Source organism: Lepeophtheirus salmonis, chromosome 8, assembly GCF_016086655.4.
Source record: "Lepeophtheirus salmonis chromosome 8, UVic_Lsal_1.4, whole genome shotgun sequence".
NCBI lineage: Eukaryota > Metazoa > Arthropoda > Copepoda > Siphonostomatoida > Caligidae > Lepeophtheirus > Lepeophtheirus salmonis.
Genome location: NC_052138.2, coordinates 25,181,183 through 25,198,050, shown reverse-complemented (window position 1 = coordinate 25,198,050; position 16,868 = coordinate 25,181,183). Strand labels below are relative to the sequence as shown.

Sequence of the window (16,868 nt, the reverse complement as noted above, 5' to 3'; positions counted from 1 at the left end):
CCGTTGTTGTGACCATTTAAGCAGTTGTTTTTGCCTTTTATGAGTTGTGCATATCACAATTCTTTATATTTGTAGCTAAAATATAATCATATTTTATGATTAGATTTAAAAAAAGGAATACTTACTGTTAGATGTTACAAAATTCAGAGTTCCATTTCGAAATCAGTAAATATTTTATACTTTTTACTGATAACTTTGATCGTAATTTGGTGTGGATGACTCTAAACATGCTGAAAATTCTCTGAACTTCACAATTTACAATGGGGGTATTTCTATAAATTGAATCTTCAACACAGTCTAGGTCTCGCAATTCATTGTAAGCTGGATTTTCTGATAGGAAATTGGTCAATTTAGATCGTAATGGCTCTAGCTTAATATCATTTCGTAGCAGTTCAACGATGGTAATGCTGACAAGTAAGGGTAATCGTCCTTCTAAAACTATGATGGCCCCAGAAATTTTATTGAGATTATTATGAATAGTGGTCAACTCTTCAAATATATATTCATCAGTAATAATCTCCTTTGCTTTAATTATAGAAGGCATTTTTTCATGGAGGCTACTTAAATATTCCCTGATTACTATGAAGTGCTTGAAATAGTAAGCTGCTGCTTTTAACCAAGTTCCCTAACGTGTAATGACTGGAGCTGGGGTTAAGGGAATTTGGTAAGAAGCAGCAAATCTACGTTTTCTTAGTCCAGCGTTCAAAAATATTTTTTGATTTCGTGTATTAATTCATTTGTTCTAGGGAACTCTTTACGAGCAAGTTCAGCAACGTTATGGAGCCCATGCTTCAACTGAGGGTAGTACCTTTTTAGGTATTTTTGCAATAAGAAGCTCCATCCGTAATAACCACCTTCAGGTGAGTAGCATTAAAGCCGGTTCCAAGAGTAACATGAATAGTCTCGACAACAAAATTTATGATGTTCTTGGAATTAGCACTTTTAATTGCCTATCACGTTGATGAGATATTGACGACCCAAGAAATAGCCGTCAATGGACCAATCAATAAAGCAGTGATTGATCGCTCCTGATTATCTTTTGTCACATCGACAGCAACAAAAATATCCTTCTCTTCGACTTTTTCTTGGATTTTGGAGATGACATCGTTACCAACATCCTCCATTAATTTAATGATGGTTTCTCGGGAAGGGACGATTTACCCGATTATTTCTCCATAAATTTTTTGAACGTCGGATGATTAGCAATGGATAAGGGTATATTACATGCAATAAACATCTTTATGAGATCAAAGTTAAAGTCTGACTTGATGTATTCATCATTAACTTGATTGTTTCGATGAATATCCATGCTCTTGATATGAGATGAGGATAATGAGTGGCGTTTAATTCTAGACGGGGGACTAAAAGCACATTTATATCGACAAATCCGACAAGCCATCTGTTTCTCGGCTGGTAAGTATTTCCAAAATCCTGGGCCTCCATTTTCATAAATCCAGACAGAAGGTGGCGTTATTTTAGGCATTTTATTCAGTTCTCTATCGACTATCAGCATCTAATATTATATTAATATTGAATAATAAAGGAGGGAATGAATGATAACGTTTTTGATAGAAGAAGATGTATACTATCATTTAAACAATGATGCTATGCGTATTTATTCCTTCCTCCTCGCACGCTTTTCTATTCTTACCAAAATTATCACCCTTATATAGGTATAGGATTTGCTATATATCCTTCACAAATTTCAATGACACAAATCTATATAAATGAAACAAAGTTTGTCTCTATGAATGTGTGTCTGTTATAAAATAATTTTTTATCTAAGAAATGACAGTATAGCATCAAGTGTGCGCAGATAATGTAATAAAAAAACTGTGTTGTAAAGCTTAGCTCGTCATATTGAAAATAGAAAATTAATGTTGGTACTTGGAAATCTATATAGTGTGTAGTACACACTGTAACAAATTTGATAGTCACTAGTCTTATAGATAATCTTGTTATCTTACAATAATGACAGACTGCTTGTTATTCAGTTGGGAGTATCGTTAGAGTTGGGGAAAAAACCCCAAAATCGACATGATAACCTTGACATTTTGAAAAAAATATTTAAGAAGAGACCCATTTGGCTAGCGTTACGTTTTATGAGAAAAAGGAAATAATCCCCTTCATATTAAGCAAAGACAAAGTGAGGAATTACTCCGATGTCGATCATCAATTCTACTTTAAGGCCAATAAATACTAATAATTATAACTCCGCAACAAATCATCAGGTTTTATTATCCATCATTCATAAGCACATCCAATCGTTGTTATTATATACTTTGATTTTCTTTTTTCTCAACAATGAAATAAAATATCAACAGCTATAGAAAATAAAATTTGTTTAGATTGTCATCTACAAAATAATTTAACACGCGAATAAGGATTTTAATGGTAATAGTTTTATAATTATGTACTTACAAGGTTCTAACCAAAAATAAAAAAATATTTTTTTTATCTAGATATATTCTGGCACTTTATATTTTCTAATTATTGGTAGATCAAACTGTATTATGAGATGTATGTAATATGGAAAGATGGATAATATAAAGAGTGTTATCTATATACTTGTATTGTACTCGTATAAGAAAATACAAGTGTGTATCCTTGAAAATATCAGCCATGGGGATTAGTTCTGACGTGTTTGGAATAACAAAACTAATTGGATATTGATTTTCAATTTACGGATCACATTATATCGAAGGGATTAATATTATTCTACTTTAAAACAAAAGTTAAGAATAAATATCCCATAATTGACTACCAATATTTAGAGATGACTTCCAATTAGGGTTCTACTTGTATAATATTATATCAAACTTTGACCCGTAAAACCTTAGCGAAGTTCATTATTTTTGAACCCTCCAGTTAGTTAAAATATCTGAAAAAAAATATTGTTATATTTTTTCCAATAAATTGAAAACTTATCTATGAGGTATAATCAAACGATATAAATTTTTTATCCGCAAGGTGGCATCACTATACTTAACTATGGTAATAAATAAATTGATAACCAATCTACATTTGTTATTTGCTCATTCTGGGACATATAAAGATAAGATAAGGCTGAAAAACGTAAGCCTTTTTGGTATGTGAAAAAAAAAGAAACTGAAAATGTGTACTGTAACTCTGACAATTTGACGAATTTTGGAGAGGACAGCAGCTTAGCTGCTATGAGAGTTCCTTTAATTTTTGCTCCGAGTTATTGTCAGATGAAAGAAATAAACGCTGTTTCCACTAGGTATCAAGCAAAAATGACTGTTTTAGATCCTTAACTCTACTCTGATTCCAACAAATCCTGTAGGGAAAAAACACTGTTCAGGTTACCAACAACAAAAAGACTCGAATGCAAAAAATGCTTAGGATTTACAACCCTAGGGATAGACAATAAAAATCCCGTACAAAGTTATTTTTCCCCAGTGGATAGAGGATTTGACTTTATTAATACCACTCCTATATATGTAGTAAACTTGTAGCTTTAAGAGCTTAGAAATTAATTATATATATTTTATTTTTTTTGTGATAAAAGGATAGGCCTCAAGCCCCACCAATACTTCTTTTTTTAGGTTTATTTCGAAGCTCAGATGAAGATTCTTTCACTTTTTAGATAATATACTTATAGCCTGACATAGTTTTACTTGAAGGGACTGTTGTAGTTTAAGATTACATCAGATGTTAGGATAGGAATAGTTTTATTATGAATTGAAAAGTTAACACAAGAACTCAAGTCGGCCGATCATCAATAACGTCGTGGCTTTGCTGATTGGGTCCTTGAAATGTATGAAAATGATCCAGAATTTCATCGAAAAATCATCTTAACACCTTTCGACTTCTTCCTTTGGGGCCACGTGAAATATAAGGTCTACGTCAACATCCCAGTGTCGATTCATGACCTCAAAGATGGAACTCGTGAAGCTATTGAGGGTAAACAATAGCCACTTTGCGATTTGGAGATGGAAATTTTCAATTAAAAGGATACGGTACTGTAAGCATAGCTGTAGTGGTCATTTGGGTGATATTGTTTTCCATTATTAATGGCATGTCTTTCTCTTCAGATTGAAATAAACGTCCGTTCATTTATCTCACAAAATGTAATTTTTCTTAAAATAACACCCCTTATTGGAAACCCTATATAAATATCCTGGGAGGTTAGTCATTGTCGGGTAGTATAATGTTTGCAATAAAGTGTTACACATACTAAGCCTCCTCCACATCTTTCACTCTCTTTCTCTTGATCACGTCGCAACAAGACCGCGCAAGAAATCCTGAGCTCCCACTCACTAATGCTTTGTTAATAACTGAAGTGATTCAATATCGCAAAGATGATTAATACCAGCTTATTCAATTTCGTCAGATGATACATGAAACATTTTGGTTTAATAATTTACGTTATAAACAATAATATTTTTATACCTATTAGTTATTTCAACCTTAAAACCTGAAAAAAAATAATGGTATCCTCAACTTGTACAGACATTGCGACTTGTCACGTTGATTATAAAAATGATTTGTTAAAGTTTATTTGCTTAATTATTTATTTAAATAATAAACAAATATACAATCTACTAATTGTGCTTAAACACAATTAATATAATATTGTATTTTAATAAAAGGCGTACGACCAGTTCTAGTTATATTTTTTTCCTTTTTATGTCTAGTAGCTGAATATCAAAATACATTTTTGATTGATTTATTCCCTCGTCAACAGCTTACATGAAATTATGCCATGATAGTGCCCTGAAGCAGTCTATACATTCTTATCTATGTAGCACTCCAACATAAAGCAATTATTTGTTGCAGTATTCATAGTCAATATGAACGCTTTGTAAATTCATGCAGACATTTTCTATCTCTGGATTCGGAATCAATTTATAAACTACCTTAACATGCAATCCTTGTTTTAATAAGTCAAAGAACAGCTAATTAATTACAAATGGATTATTTTGAGCAAAAAATTTTTCTAAGCTTTTTTAAGTTTTAGCGCAATTTCTGGGGATAGTCTAGCTGCGCAATAGAATATAAACATTTAAGTTGAATTAACAAAAACTAAATATAGAAAAAAATTACATGCATAACATGACATAACTTTGCAAATTACGTCCAATGAACTGGATTATAAAACACGTATAAGTGCAAAAAATCGAAATATCTAGGTCAGTAAATAAAATACAAATATAAATTTTGATCAACATCAATTAAACCTTCTTATGAATTAAATTAATAATATATATATTTTACTGCAAGTACTCAGAAAATAATGTTCGATCTTGTCGACGGCTCTTAAGCATAAAAAAAATTGAGATCCCATGCCTTAGATTGCTAAAAAAAATGATTAAACTCAATTGTTTTTGTTCACTAGACACAGGATCTCTGTGCTATCTGGCAGCAATACATTTTTGTTAGCTTATTCGAATTTATACGTATGATTAATGATTTGTTCATGAGAAATTAGAATGCTAACGTTTTTTAATTAATTGTTGCTTTAGTAAGCTTAGAATCTATGTTAGAGCTAAAGAGTTAGGACATTTTTCATCAATGGATGTCAGTGTCGATGAAAAGTGACTGACTCATCAATTTCATTAGACAAAAGGAAATTTTTAAACAATAACATTTACTTTTATTAGTTTTAAAGAATATCATTTCCGATCATGTTAATAATATTATTTTCTATTTTAATTGCGCTTTTACAACTCTGATTAAATTATTGACTAATTAGAGTTGGACTCAAAACTTCAGATTCGCCGACTCTCCAGTCCCCATCTTGCAGCTTTGAATATTTTGGTTGGTTACTGAAGTCCTATAGAGCAATTAAACTGGAATTTCAAATTGCATCATACAGGGTCGGAGGGGGCATATAAGAGAAAAGCCCACAAGTCCCGGAGTATCAAAATAAGTACTCCCAGATTCTTCATAGCCCTGAAACGGTCTGTGTAGGTACTTCTAAGGACTCCAATTAACGTTCTTTCCAAAAAGCGCCAATTAAACCGTACAACAGTCTCCAGGATAAAAAACACTGACTTGAGGATGAAGTTATACCACCTCTATAAAATATCTTTACAGGCAAAATGAACGCCACCCAGGCTACCCACAGAAGAAAATTGCCTAACGATTTGGAGCCCCATGGTAACTGAATCATTTTTTATTCGGATGAGAAACAATGGATCTTCAAAAGAGCCCACAACATCCAAAACGACATATGGTTGGCCACAGAGATAATTAAAGTTTCCAGCCAGCATCATGAGCCTTAGGGTCGGTGAGCAACGGCATTACCACTCCCCCCCAATCTTCTTCGAAAAAGAGGTTGGATGCCTACAGGTACTGTTAGCTCCTGTCTCATCTTTATAAGTAAACCATACTGTGTGTTTGTTTAATTGTCTGAGAAAGACTAATTTTTTACAACAAGCGTGTGCAGCTAAAGCTCAGCGCGTCATATTCAAAAGGAAGGAAAGGCGAATATTTGTATATAGGGCTGTAAATCCGAAGCATTTTTTAGCGTGAGAGTTATTTTATGTTGGGAACCTCAACAATTTTTGTTATTTTGTCAAGCTCTTAGATATTCGCTTTTCAAAAAATGAAAGAATAATAACGAGTATTGAGTAACTATGTGTGAGTGTGCTCATGAAAAACGTAGCGTTTGTTTGTTATCTTCTATATCAATGCTACAAAGTTCGTATGTTCGTCCATGCTTAATAACTCCGACCAATGCCGGGTACTATCACTATTAGTGGATATTTTTATTAAATAAAAGATTTTATCAGATGTCAAAAAAATAATAAAAAGTTTAACACCTGGTATTGAATACAACTTAATGACAATGATCAACAGTGACATTTGAATTAAATTAAATTAATTAATAACAAAAATCTCCGTGAAATGTCTAGGTTTTGACAATTCATTTGGGTTTGGATCGATAAGGAACATGAAAAATAGGATAATATTTTGTTAAAGATCTTTGTTAAACATTATGATTAATTTATTGTCCACTTCATGTAAATAAGAATATAGTATCAAGTCCAATTTTGACATCCAAATAGTCAGCAGTAGTTTAACATTTCATCCAATATTAATGGAAAAGGGGGTTTCTTCTTAAACAATTTGGTTGTTTAGATACCCGAGATGGCCGACATCAACCATTATGACGTCATAGGAAAAGGATCCATCTATTCCGTCTCTCTTTTTATGTAAATATATATATGTTTTAAACAACGTCTAAGTTTATGGTTACTCAACTGGAAAAATAATAATTTATAGCTAACATTCTATAGTTCTATTTTCCTTAATCTTAATAGAAAAAATGATTTTTATTCTTATTCAATATGGTTGTCTATTTTTGATAAATATATATTTTAATAAATGCAAATTTGTTTCAAAGGGATAACCTTTTCAGCTGTAAACACAGCTGATGAATAGAATTGTATAAAATATGAGCTTAAGGCGTGTGAGATTTTTAAATACTTTGCAGTCTGAAGGGTGTTTCCTAGAACGTCTAAATATAAGATAATCATAATTGCGCGTGTCTATGAAAGACTGAAAGTAATACTGAGGATTTGTTGGGGAGTTCTAAGTGTAAATCTTTGTTGGAGTATAATTGAGGATGGACATCGAAGTAATTCCTGCCTATAATATTGCTAGATACGGAGTGGGATTTGCGTTTATTTCCATCCTCTCAGAGCTGCGTGTAGCTTATCTAATAAAACCTCATGACAGCTGAGCTGTTCTCCAACCCAACAATAAATCAAATTGTCAGGGTTACCAATAATCTAGTGTCGATCCTTATTTAGGACCGCAGTTTAGTCCAGTCACACTTGTCCGTCCTTAAAGAAGATAAAATCAATCCCTCTTGACAACATTGAGGTTATTTTAAATTATTATGTTATACAACAATCGAATAAATTATGTAACTCAGTAGAAATATTGAATTTTATGTTCGTTTGATATTCCATTAAAATGATAATTATTGAACTTTTGGCAAGATATGCACAATGTTCTTAAAACATATCTCATAGTCATATGTTATTTGACTTTATAAGCCATCGTCAATTGTAGAACTAATCCCAAGGATTCGTCCTAAGAGTTGACTGTACAAAATAAATAAGAATCAGTTCACAATTTTCTTTTTACTTACCGGCAGGCCATATTTTATACAACTCAACATTGATGAGCCTGCTATTTAAGTAATAAATTGAGATACACTTTTATTGAATAAAAGTAACACAGCAAACTCATTTAAATTCCTTTAATCATATAAAAATGACAGAAAAATATATATTACAAATACTTTATCATTATTCAGATAAACAGAAGTATGCGCGGAAAATATATGAATAAATATGTAATAATAATAATATTAATTAATAATTATAGTGTATTAATAGAGTCACAGCCAAGAAAGAGAAACTTGCATTATTTGCTTAAGCAAGTTATAATATTGCAAAAAAAATGGGAAATTAAAAAATACAAAATTAGTTGTGTTGTTTTTTTTCTAATAGAAAAAGTAGAAGTAGGTAATCTCAGATCATTAAAATGACTAAAAAATAAATAATTATTATAATAATATATGCATAAGGTATGATAGAGATAATATATATGTAATTATGAAAAGAATATAATAATATGTAATATCTGAGATGATTAAAAATTGACTACCATCATATTACATAAGACGACAATGACGAACTTTCAAATATATTAAATAAAAGTCAAATAATAATAACTATGAGGGTTGTTGATTAATCGCCTCTCTCTGTTTTTCAAATACAATTAATTGTACATTGATTTGGGCAGTCGTGCAACTAACTTTTCTGTTCAAACAATGCAGCAATGTTTTTAATTTTATTTGGTGAAACGGGGGACTTGTCCAAATGACCGGAGTTACTACTCCGACTTCTCGATACTGAATTACTGCTACTACTACCATTGTTGTTTAGCAGGCGTAGATTACTATTGGAGGAAGAAATAGGCAGTGATTTCCGCTTCGACTCGTTTTCTTCGTTGGATCGGCTCTTTTTCCCGAAAATTGCAGCTCGCTCCTTCACATTTACGTCTTCATTAATGAGACCAAAGGAGGAGGAGGAGGAGGGTGAATTGTTTTTCCTTGGTAGACTCAAAGTCGGTTTTGTAAGCTTGGTGTTATATTCGTTGTTGAGAAGGAGGTTATTATTGTCATTCACTTTTGTATGATTACTATTTTTATAATTATGCTCCAACACATTCGTAGTTGTGGCTGTCGTCGCAGAACAAGAATAAAAATGATTTTGAATTTGTGTGGATATCCTTTCCAGTGGTGGCTTTTTATCCTTGATAGTGCTCTCACTCGTTGTAGTAATATCGAATAGAGATGGCGATGAGGGTGAAGGTATTTTTATAGGTGATGATGGGTTGCTGACCATATTTGTATTTGCTTTATGTCCACTGCTGTTACCCCCACTACTACTTCCCACCCTATAATCTTCAACCTTATATTTCGCCCTAAAAAGAGATCTACGCTCTTCTTTATAACGCTCCATACGCTCCCTTGTACCAGGGTCATTTACATCGACATAAGGAACATTATGAATAGAATTTCTTCTGACTAAAGGAACCTCATCTCCCCCATCCCCAGGAGATAATATTTGTGTTTCTGTATTTCTCTTTGAGAGTTTTTTAGGAAAATCCTCTGACTTGCACACTGCCCGACTGGCCTTAAACAAATTTGATTCATTCAATTTGGCCTCTAATTCAGGAATACCCTGAGAACTCATTCTGCCATTGTTTTCCTCCACGCTATTAGAGCGAGTATAGTACTGTTGTGTTCCCTTCTTCTTATAAGATGTGGAAAGACCACCACTGGATTTGATATCTTCCAGGAGGAGTGAGTATGAATCCGAGGAGCAAGAAGATGTTTGAATTGGCTGATAGTCGAAATGACCCAACTGTTCCTCCTCCTCCTCTTCATCATCTTCTTCGTCGCATCCGTCCTCAAGAACATGAACAGGGACAGCAGTCATTAACTCTTTGATACTATTTTCTTCTATTTCCATGAGGACACTTGGATGCTGTTGATCAGTTGATGAGGAAGGATCCTTGATAAAAGTAATATTTGAATCTTCATCTATCTCCATTGCTACAACAGATTCATGGGTGAAGGGACGAATTATTATTTCTTCTGATGTAAACTTGGGAGGAGATAAAGGGTCCTCCTTTTTAAATTCAGTAACTTGTGTTGGGGAGGTTGAGTATAATTTAGGTATTGTATCCTCTTTATCCTGACGTTCTCCTTGTTCTACTTCTTCTTCACCATTTGGTTTGAAATCATCTTCAAATGACGTTAAAGAAAAGCTCTCATTTTCGGACACTGTTGCACCTGAAATATTTATTAAGGTACATTTTTATGGAAATTTATCAATTTATTCAAACAAATTCATTACCCGCAATGGAATAACTAGTTTCAATAGGACTTGAAATAGATGAATTCTCTATTGAATTTTCTATAATGGAGTGCCCATCATCCTCTAAATTGCTTTCTACAATTATTTGATCATCTTTTATGGGATTATCTGATGATTCATCTTTTGTATTGTCTGTTTCATCAGGAGAAAATACTTCAAGAGAGAGCTCTTTTACAGTGCTAATTGATGGCTCTGAAAATAATGATTTGTTTATAATACATCCAGAAACAAAAGTACATGACAAATATAAATACCTTCTTGATCTGTTTCTTCATTATCACCAGCTACAGAAGCATTATTCTTTGTTTGGGGATCGTTATGAATCTCGGCAATCACCAGTTTATCAAGGTTATCCTCATTTAGCGAAACATTACAAACAAAATCATTTTCGTTGCTAAAAACAAAAGATAATCTGTCCATCTCAATGGAATTCTTAATTTCAGATTTTTCCGATTTTTCATCAAAAATAGCAACTGTTTCACATTGTATAATTTCTTCCTTCTCTTCATTTGAAGTATGTTCCAAACAATCTGACAAAGACTCTTGATCTACTTTAAAGATAAACATTATACGCGTAAGTATATTTTTAAATGTAAAATATAAAACAGAATTACCCTCAATAGCACTTGCAGGCCTGTCATCGATAAATTTAATAGAGGGGGACATGGCTAAGGACGGGTTCATAATTTCTTCAGTTTCTGTTTCCATTTTTGATCTTTTGACTAGATTAGCGTTAGGAGACGTTCCAGGAGTGAAATCTGACTTTTTCTTTTTGGGTGAAACTTCACTGTTTAAGACACTGTTATTATTATTATTGTTGTTGAGAACGGGGGAAGAAGGTGCTCCTTGTTCCTTAGGACCTTTGAAAATCGGTATCCGAAGTTGATCCGATTTTCGACTGTTATGACGAGAAATGCGACGAAAACTAGGCCTAGCTTCGTCATCATCATCGTCAATTGAAGTAAATGACGTAGACATGAGAGCGTCCTCGTCCTCACTAAAAATCTTCATTTCGTTTTCTTCCAATTCAAAATTCACTTGAATTTCTGAGAGATCTAGGGAAGATGATTTGGGATCCACTGGACTCTCCGAGTCAGAACTAATTGGTTTAGAGGACTTGAATGAAAGAGAAGAGAGTGGAGTTCGTTCAAAATATGAATCATGTGAACTGGATCGACTATGAGTTTTGGGGCTATCCCTAGATGCGGTAGTCTTGAGAATAGCACGAGTAACAGTTTCTAGAGAAGCAACCTCATCCTTCACTTCACCTGAATTAGGACTAGATGAGCTGGAGGACAAGTCCTTAAAGCTACGTTCACTTTGAGGTATAAGACTCTCAGCGCTTTTGACAGGTCTTAAAGTTGCATTAAAATTCATTGCACAAGAGCTTGTATCTAATGACGCGGTGGCAGTTACCTTTTGGTGATCTTCATCAGTTGTAGTAGTTGAAAATTCACTTTCGTCCTATAAGGATAATTAATCAAGTAATAATGATATCAATACGAAAATACGTTTGAAATACGAGTACATAATATATTTAGATAATAATAGAAATGACTTACATTATTTGTAAGATGTTCTGAGTCTGATATTTTGTTATTGGACTTATATTTGATTTTTCCAGACGTAAATATAGTTTTCCAGCCTACCGGGGATTTCCTATGCCTAGAACTGGCTCTCTCTGAATAATGTTTGCGAATGCTATTATTGGGTAGATCAATTACAGTATGATAGGTGGGCGGAAGATTGCTAGGACCACCTCCGACTTCAATATACCGCTGTTCTTGAGGAACATAGCTCCCTGATGCAGCAGTAAGGGCTCTACTTCTTGCTTCTTCTAATGAAAGTAATTTAGTGGGAGTGGATATTGCTAAGGACTTTGGTCTGGATTTTTTGGGTGTTTCTTGAGACTGTTGACTACCACTGGATGAACTATTAGAATTATTACTACTACTGGTACAGGCACTACCAGTATAAGTAGGCATTTTTTCACTAAAAATAAGTTCACAATAACGAATAAGATACTCCGTGACAACGGCTTGGATACCAACACCTTGAAGAGCCGCCACACCACCAACTTCCAAAGATTTCGATCGTAGTAAATTAGGTGCCCAGACAATGGCAACATTTTTTGCTGTCATTCCGGTTTCATTTCCTCTGAGTGATACACGATACAAATGCCGGGACAGATACTCTAGTGTGCTGCAAAATAAGAGTTAGGAAAATAAGATAAAACATAATGAAAGAGAAAGTAGTGGGCTTAAAAAATTTATGCGTCCTCTTTCCGGACTTGAAGAATTAAAGTCAGGAAATTCTAAATGTTTTTATTTTCATGTTATAGGATAAATAACCTGTTTCCTGACTCTTATATGAAGAAGGAATCTTTATAAATGGTCTCTTTCAATGTAGTTACAATAAATATGTAAACAGGCGATTAAAACTAAACTAATAGAATACATAAAGGACTTAAATTTTAACTATGGACTTATAACGTTACTTCATTTAAGGTCGATGGCGTAATCGGGCCTTAGCACTATATTTATAACACCATGGGGATGTGATGAAAATAAACATGTTTATCGTAAAGGGAGAAAAAGAAGAGAAGCATTGATGGAGCAAGAAGGATTTTGCAATGGGTTTGAGAAAGTTTTTATTTTTTTCTCAATAATAATAATATTTTACCATGAAATAATAAAAATATTATTTATTTTATGAAAAGTAAGCATGCAGGGTTTACACACCGATAATTTGGAGGTGGTAATTGTTGTACAACATCCCTCAATAGAATAAGTCTTTGATTCTCAGATGATTTTGCAGCTTCTACAAATTTTTCATAGAGATGATACGTGCAAATAGGATTGGGTAGTTCTCTAAAATACATTTTCAATAGTGAGGACACACAATGAATATCTTGAAGAACACTCCTGTCATTGTATAAATCAGGAACTCTATCTTCATCAAAAGTAACTCTGAAATGGAGAAAGAAAATAATGTAAATCATTAATTATGAACAGGATGAACAATGAATGGAGAATGTTAGCTTTACCTAAGTTTTTGTATGTTTGACGCTATACCCGATAATCGATAGATACCATCAATGATACCCTTTGATTCAATGAATTCCGCGCAATGAAATAATACTTTGGGAACTGAAAGGAAATATGAATAAATTAAACAAATATAACACTTTTTGACATTAATTCGACATGAAATTGATTATTTTATTTCAATTTTCGTCTTTCCTTCAGTTCATATTCTTCTTCGTCATCAACATATTTAAAACGAAGAGGAAGAAATAAGAAGGAAACAAAAAGTGAAAGTTTTCATCCATTTCTATAACCATAAAATATTTTTATATTTTTTCTTCAAATGGGAATAAAGCAAAATAAAACATGTATAAAGTAGTAAGGAAAATATATGTAAACTATTATTATTGTAATATATAATACTCACTCTCTTGGCTTGTATTCAATAAATGCTCAGAGAGATCGCATCCAAAGACTCTTTCCCTCAAAATTCCGGATTTTTTCAACTTTCCTCTCGTGGGACGAGATAGAATAAAACTCCTAAAGAAGGATATTAATTTTCCATGTTTTCGTAGAACAGGTTTTGTGGGCTCCGAAGAAGCAGAAGAAGGAGAAATCCCATCCACTACATCTTCTTCTTCTTCTCCTTCACTACCTGAAGAGGAATTTGAAGATGATGAAATCATCTTAAATGTATTATTATGATCCGATGGGGTTGATCCTGGAAGATTTAAACCACTTGGGACTTTATCTCTAATGACTTCAACACATTCACATGGAAAGAATCCCACTTCAAATCCCTTTTTCCCTCTCCACCAAATTGACTCATCTGGTGGAGGCATGTCAATGACTGAGATCATATCACCCACCTAGGTACAAAAAAAAACATAATGAAATTATTTGAAATATCAACACAAAAACAATCTTGGAACAACTATAAACAAAATGAGTAATTCAAAATTACAATATATTGATTTACTTCTGGAATATGTAAAAAGTAACAAACTATAGGCTTATCGGTTAATTTTGGGCTTCATATTGAAATTTATGGGATGGATTAGGATACTTAAGAATATTAACTATATATTCGTATGATGAGACCTTGTTAAGTTCCGAAATGGCCTTTCAAATAGAATATATAATATATTTTATAAATATGTATAAACGCCCCAATATTTTAAATTGACTTATTTTAATTTATTTCAATTATGGGTTTCATATTGCAATTGCAGGGATGGATTAGGATACCTAAAAATATTAACTATTTGACTCTTAACTTCTTTTGATATATGGCAAATTATTTGACCCCGAAATAGTCTTTCATTTTTAATCTATTTTATCTGATTGATAATAATTTTAAGGATCTTTAAGTGCAATTTGCGACTCCTTCGAATGAATCATCAAAATATACTTATTAATCGAAATGGATCGTTAATTGTTATGTACAAAAATACAAAATATGTAATCCAGGCTAACTTTGAGAAAAATACACTAATGTATTATTATATGTATGAATAAAAGCAAAAGGGCAATTAATCTTGCATCTCTCTCCCTCTCAAAAGGATGTCCAATTCAACGTTGTCACCTTGATGAATCAACGTACTTTTGATGACAAGAATGATTATGATGCATTGGCAATTACCTTCAAACAAAGAAGTGTAATTAATTTTGAAACTAGTTTCATCATTGAAAGAAACCAAAAAGAAAGAAAAACAAAGGGGTTATCATCAAATCTTTTGTCTATGGAATCACATAAATTTTGAAGGACAAGGACTCGCTCCGTCGTAGTCATCCTCGCTTCAAAGGAGGAAAGAAATGATTATGAGGCACCACATAAAGAAGAAGTCACAACAATGAGTAGGAGAGGCAAGTTAGTTAATAGTAGAAGTACATAGGAGGATGATACATATAAGTAACATACACCCATGAATGATGTATCTATCTACGTTAGACTGTCCCCTTCTTTGGGATTATTATCACCGCCCCCTCCCCCTTGCACACATGGTACAAACTATTTAAATTTGAACAATTGGGTAGGTTTGTATTGGTCCTTATTTAAAACTGAAGACTGCAGTGCCGTCCACTTCATTCTTAAAAACATATAAAGTTTAGTCCTTGATGATGTCACACAACAATATTTCTTTTTTACTTACAATATTAAAAACCTATGGTCTCAGGACTGGTTCTAAGACTGGACTAGTCAGAACAAATAAGGACCACCACGACACTGCAATTGAACATTTTTAAGCCTTTTGAGTAGAATATTATACTATTTTTTTTTTTTTGTAATTTGTGGTTTATGAGTAAAAAATATTATACACCTTGTTTTTAATCATGTAAGAGAAACAAATATGTCCTCAAGGATTTGGAGTTTCCCTCTTATATCATATGTAATGTTTTTCATTTTAGTCAAACAACTATCATTTCGAAAGAGTTAAATTTGGCTCTATAAACTATCTTTATATTTGAATAATAAAGCAAAGTGTGTCTGTCTGTGTGTGGAGGACTTATTTTTGAGCGTCCGATTACTACTTGATCTAAGAAAAAAACTATGTATGAACGAGTATATATAGCTCAACGCGTCATATTTAATCAGAAAAGAAAAGGAGAGCACATAGTTATATTATTATTACAAAGTTTGTCCGTCTTTTTGTCTGTTCGTCAACTCCTCTTTGATAAAACAGAGAAACCACAAATCATGAAGCAAATCTTAGACCCTTTAAATAATTAAAACAAAGTACGTAATATACTTTACTGATTAATCAAATGCTAATAAATATATAAAATTGTATTTTGTACTCATAACATCAACTATGAAACGGTATACGAGGCTTAAGGAAATGACCAATTACGATTTTTAAAATTAAATAAAGTAAAAATTAAGTTTTTTGATGATCCCCAGTAAAAAAGATCAATCTGGATGTAGAAGGGGAAAGACTATACACCAAAAAAGGGGACAGTCTAATGTACATACATGATGAAAAATCAACCCTCTTCTTCTGGATATATTTTTAAAGATCTCTAATTCAAGGACAATGAAAGAAGGAGAAGAAGCAGTGATCATTTATAATTTTACAAATTGTCAATTTAATTCCCACGAATTATGTCACGTAGACATTACTTTCACTCCAACAAGGAATTGGTCATTTCTTCCTTACATATCATTATTCATCATATGTGTAAAAGACAATAAAATGTATTTCTATTTTTACATTATACATGTGTTTATTTATCATTAGGTACTTTTGCCAAAGAACCAGAAAATAAGAAATAATCTTTAATATGTGTATATATATAATATATATACACATATTTAGTAAGAAATGTAAGGTGAAAGTTTGATTCTTAAGGCACTTTGCAATTAAGAAGGAATAATAACAATAAATGCTTTATACCTGCCCGCTTCTGAACAAAC

General features: G+C 32.6%; 1 protein-coding gene across 14 annotated transcripts in view; it reads right to left on the bottom strand.

Annotated features, from left to right (window-relative positions):
• Positions 1-8,221: 8,221 nt before the first annotated feature.
• Positions 8,222-16,868, bottom strand: part of LOC121122343 (uncharacterized) — a 110,930-nt gene continuing 102,283 nt past the window's right edge. For 9 of the 14 annotated variants that reach the window (XM_071890675.1, XM_040717307.2, XM_071890672.1 and 6 more), the window contains 8 exons: positions 13,881-14,322; positions 13,474-13,576; positions 13,169-13,396; positions 11,990-12,629; positions 11,042-11,891; positions 10,682-10,978; positions 10,407-10,619; positions 8,222-10,342 (listed from right to left, as the gene is read on the bottom strand). In XM_071890675.1, the coding sequence (XP_071746776.1) occupies positions 8,793-10,342; positions 10,407-10,619; positions 10,682-10,978; positions 11,042-11,891; positions 11,990-12,629; positions 13,169-13,396; positions 13,474-13,576; positions 13,881-14,322 (4,323 nt within the window). In that variant the 3' untranslated portion in view covers positions 8,222-8,792. The remainder of the gene's footprint in view (positions 10,343-10,406; positions 10,620-10,681; positions 10,979-11,041; positions 11,892-11,989; positions 12,630-13,168; positions 13,397-13,473; positions 13,577-13,880; positions 14,323-16,868) is intronic. The other 5 variants (XM_071890676.1, XM_071890673.1, XM_071890681.1 and 2 more) reach the window with 1 other exon arrangement.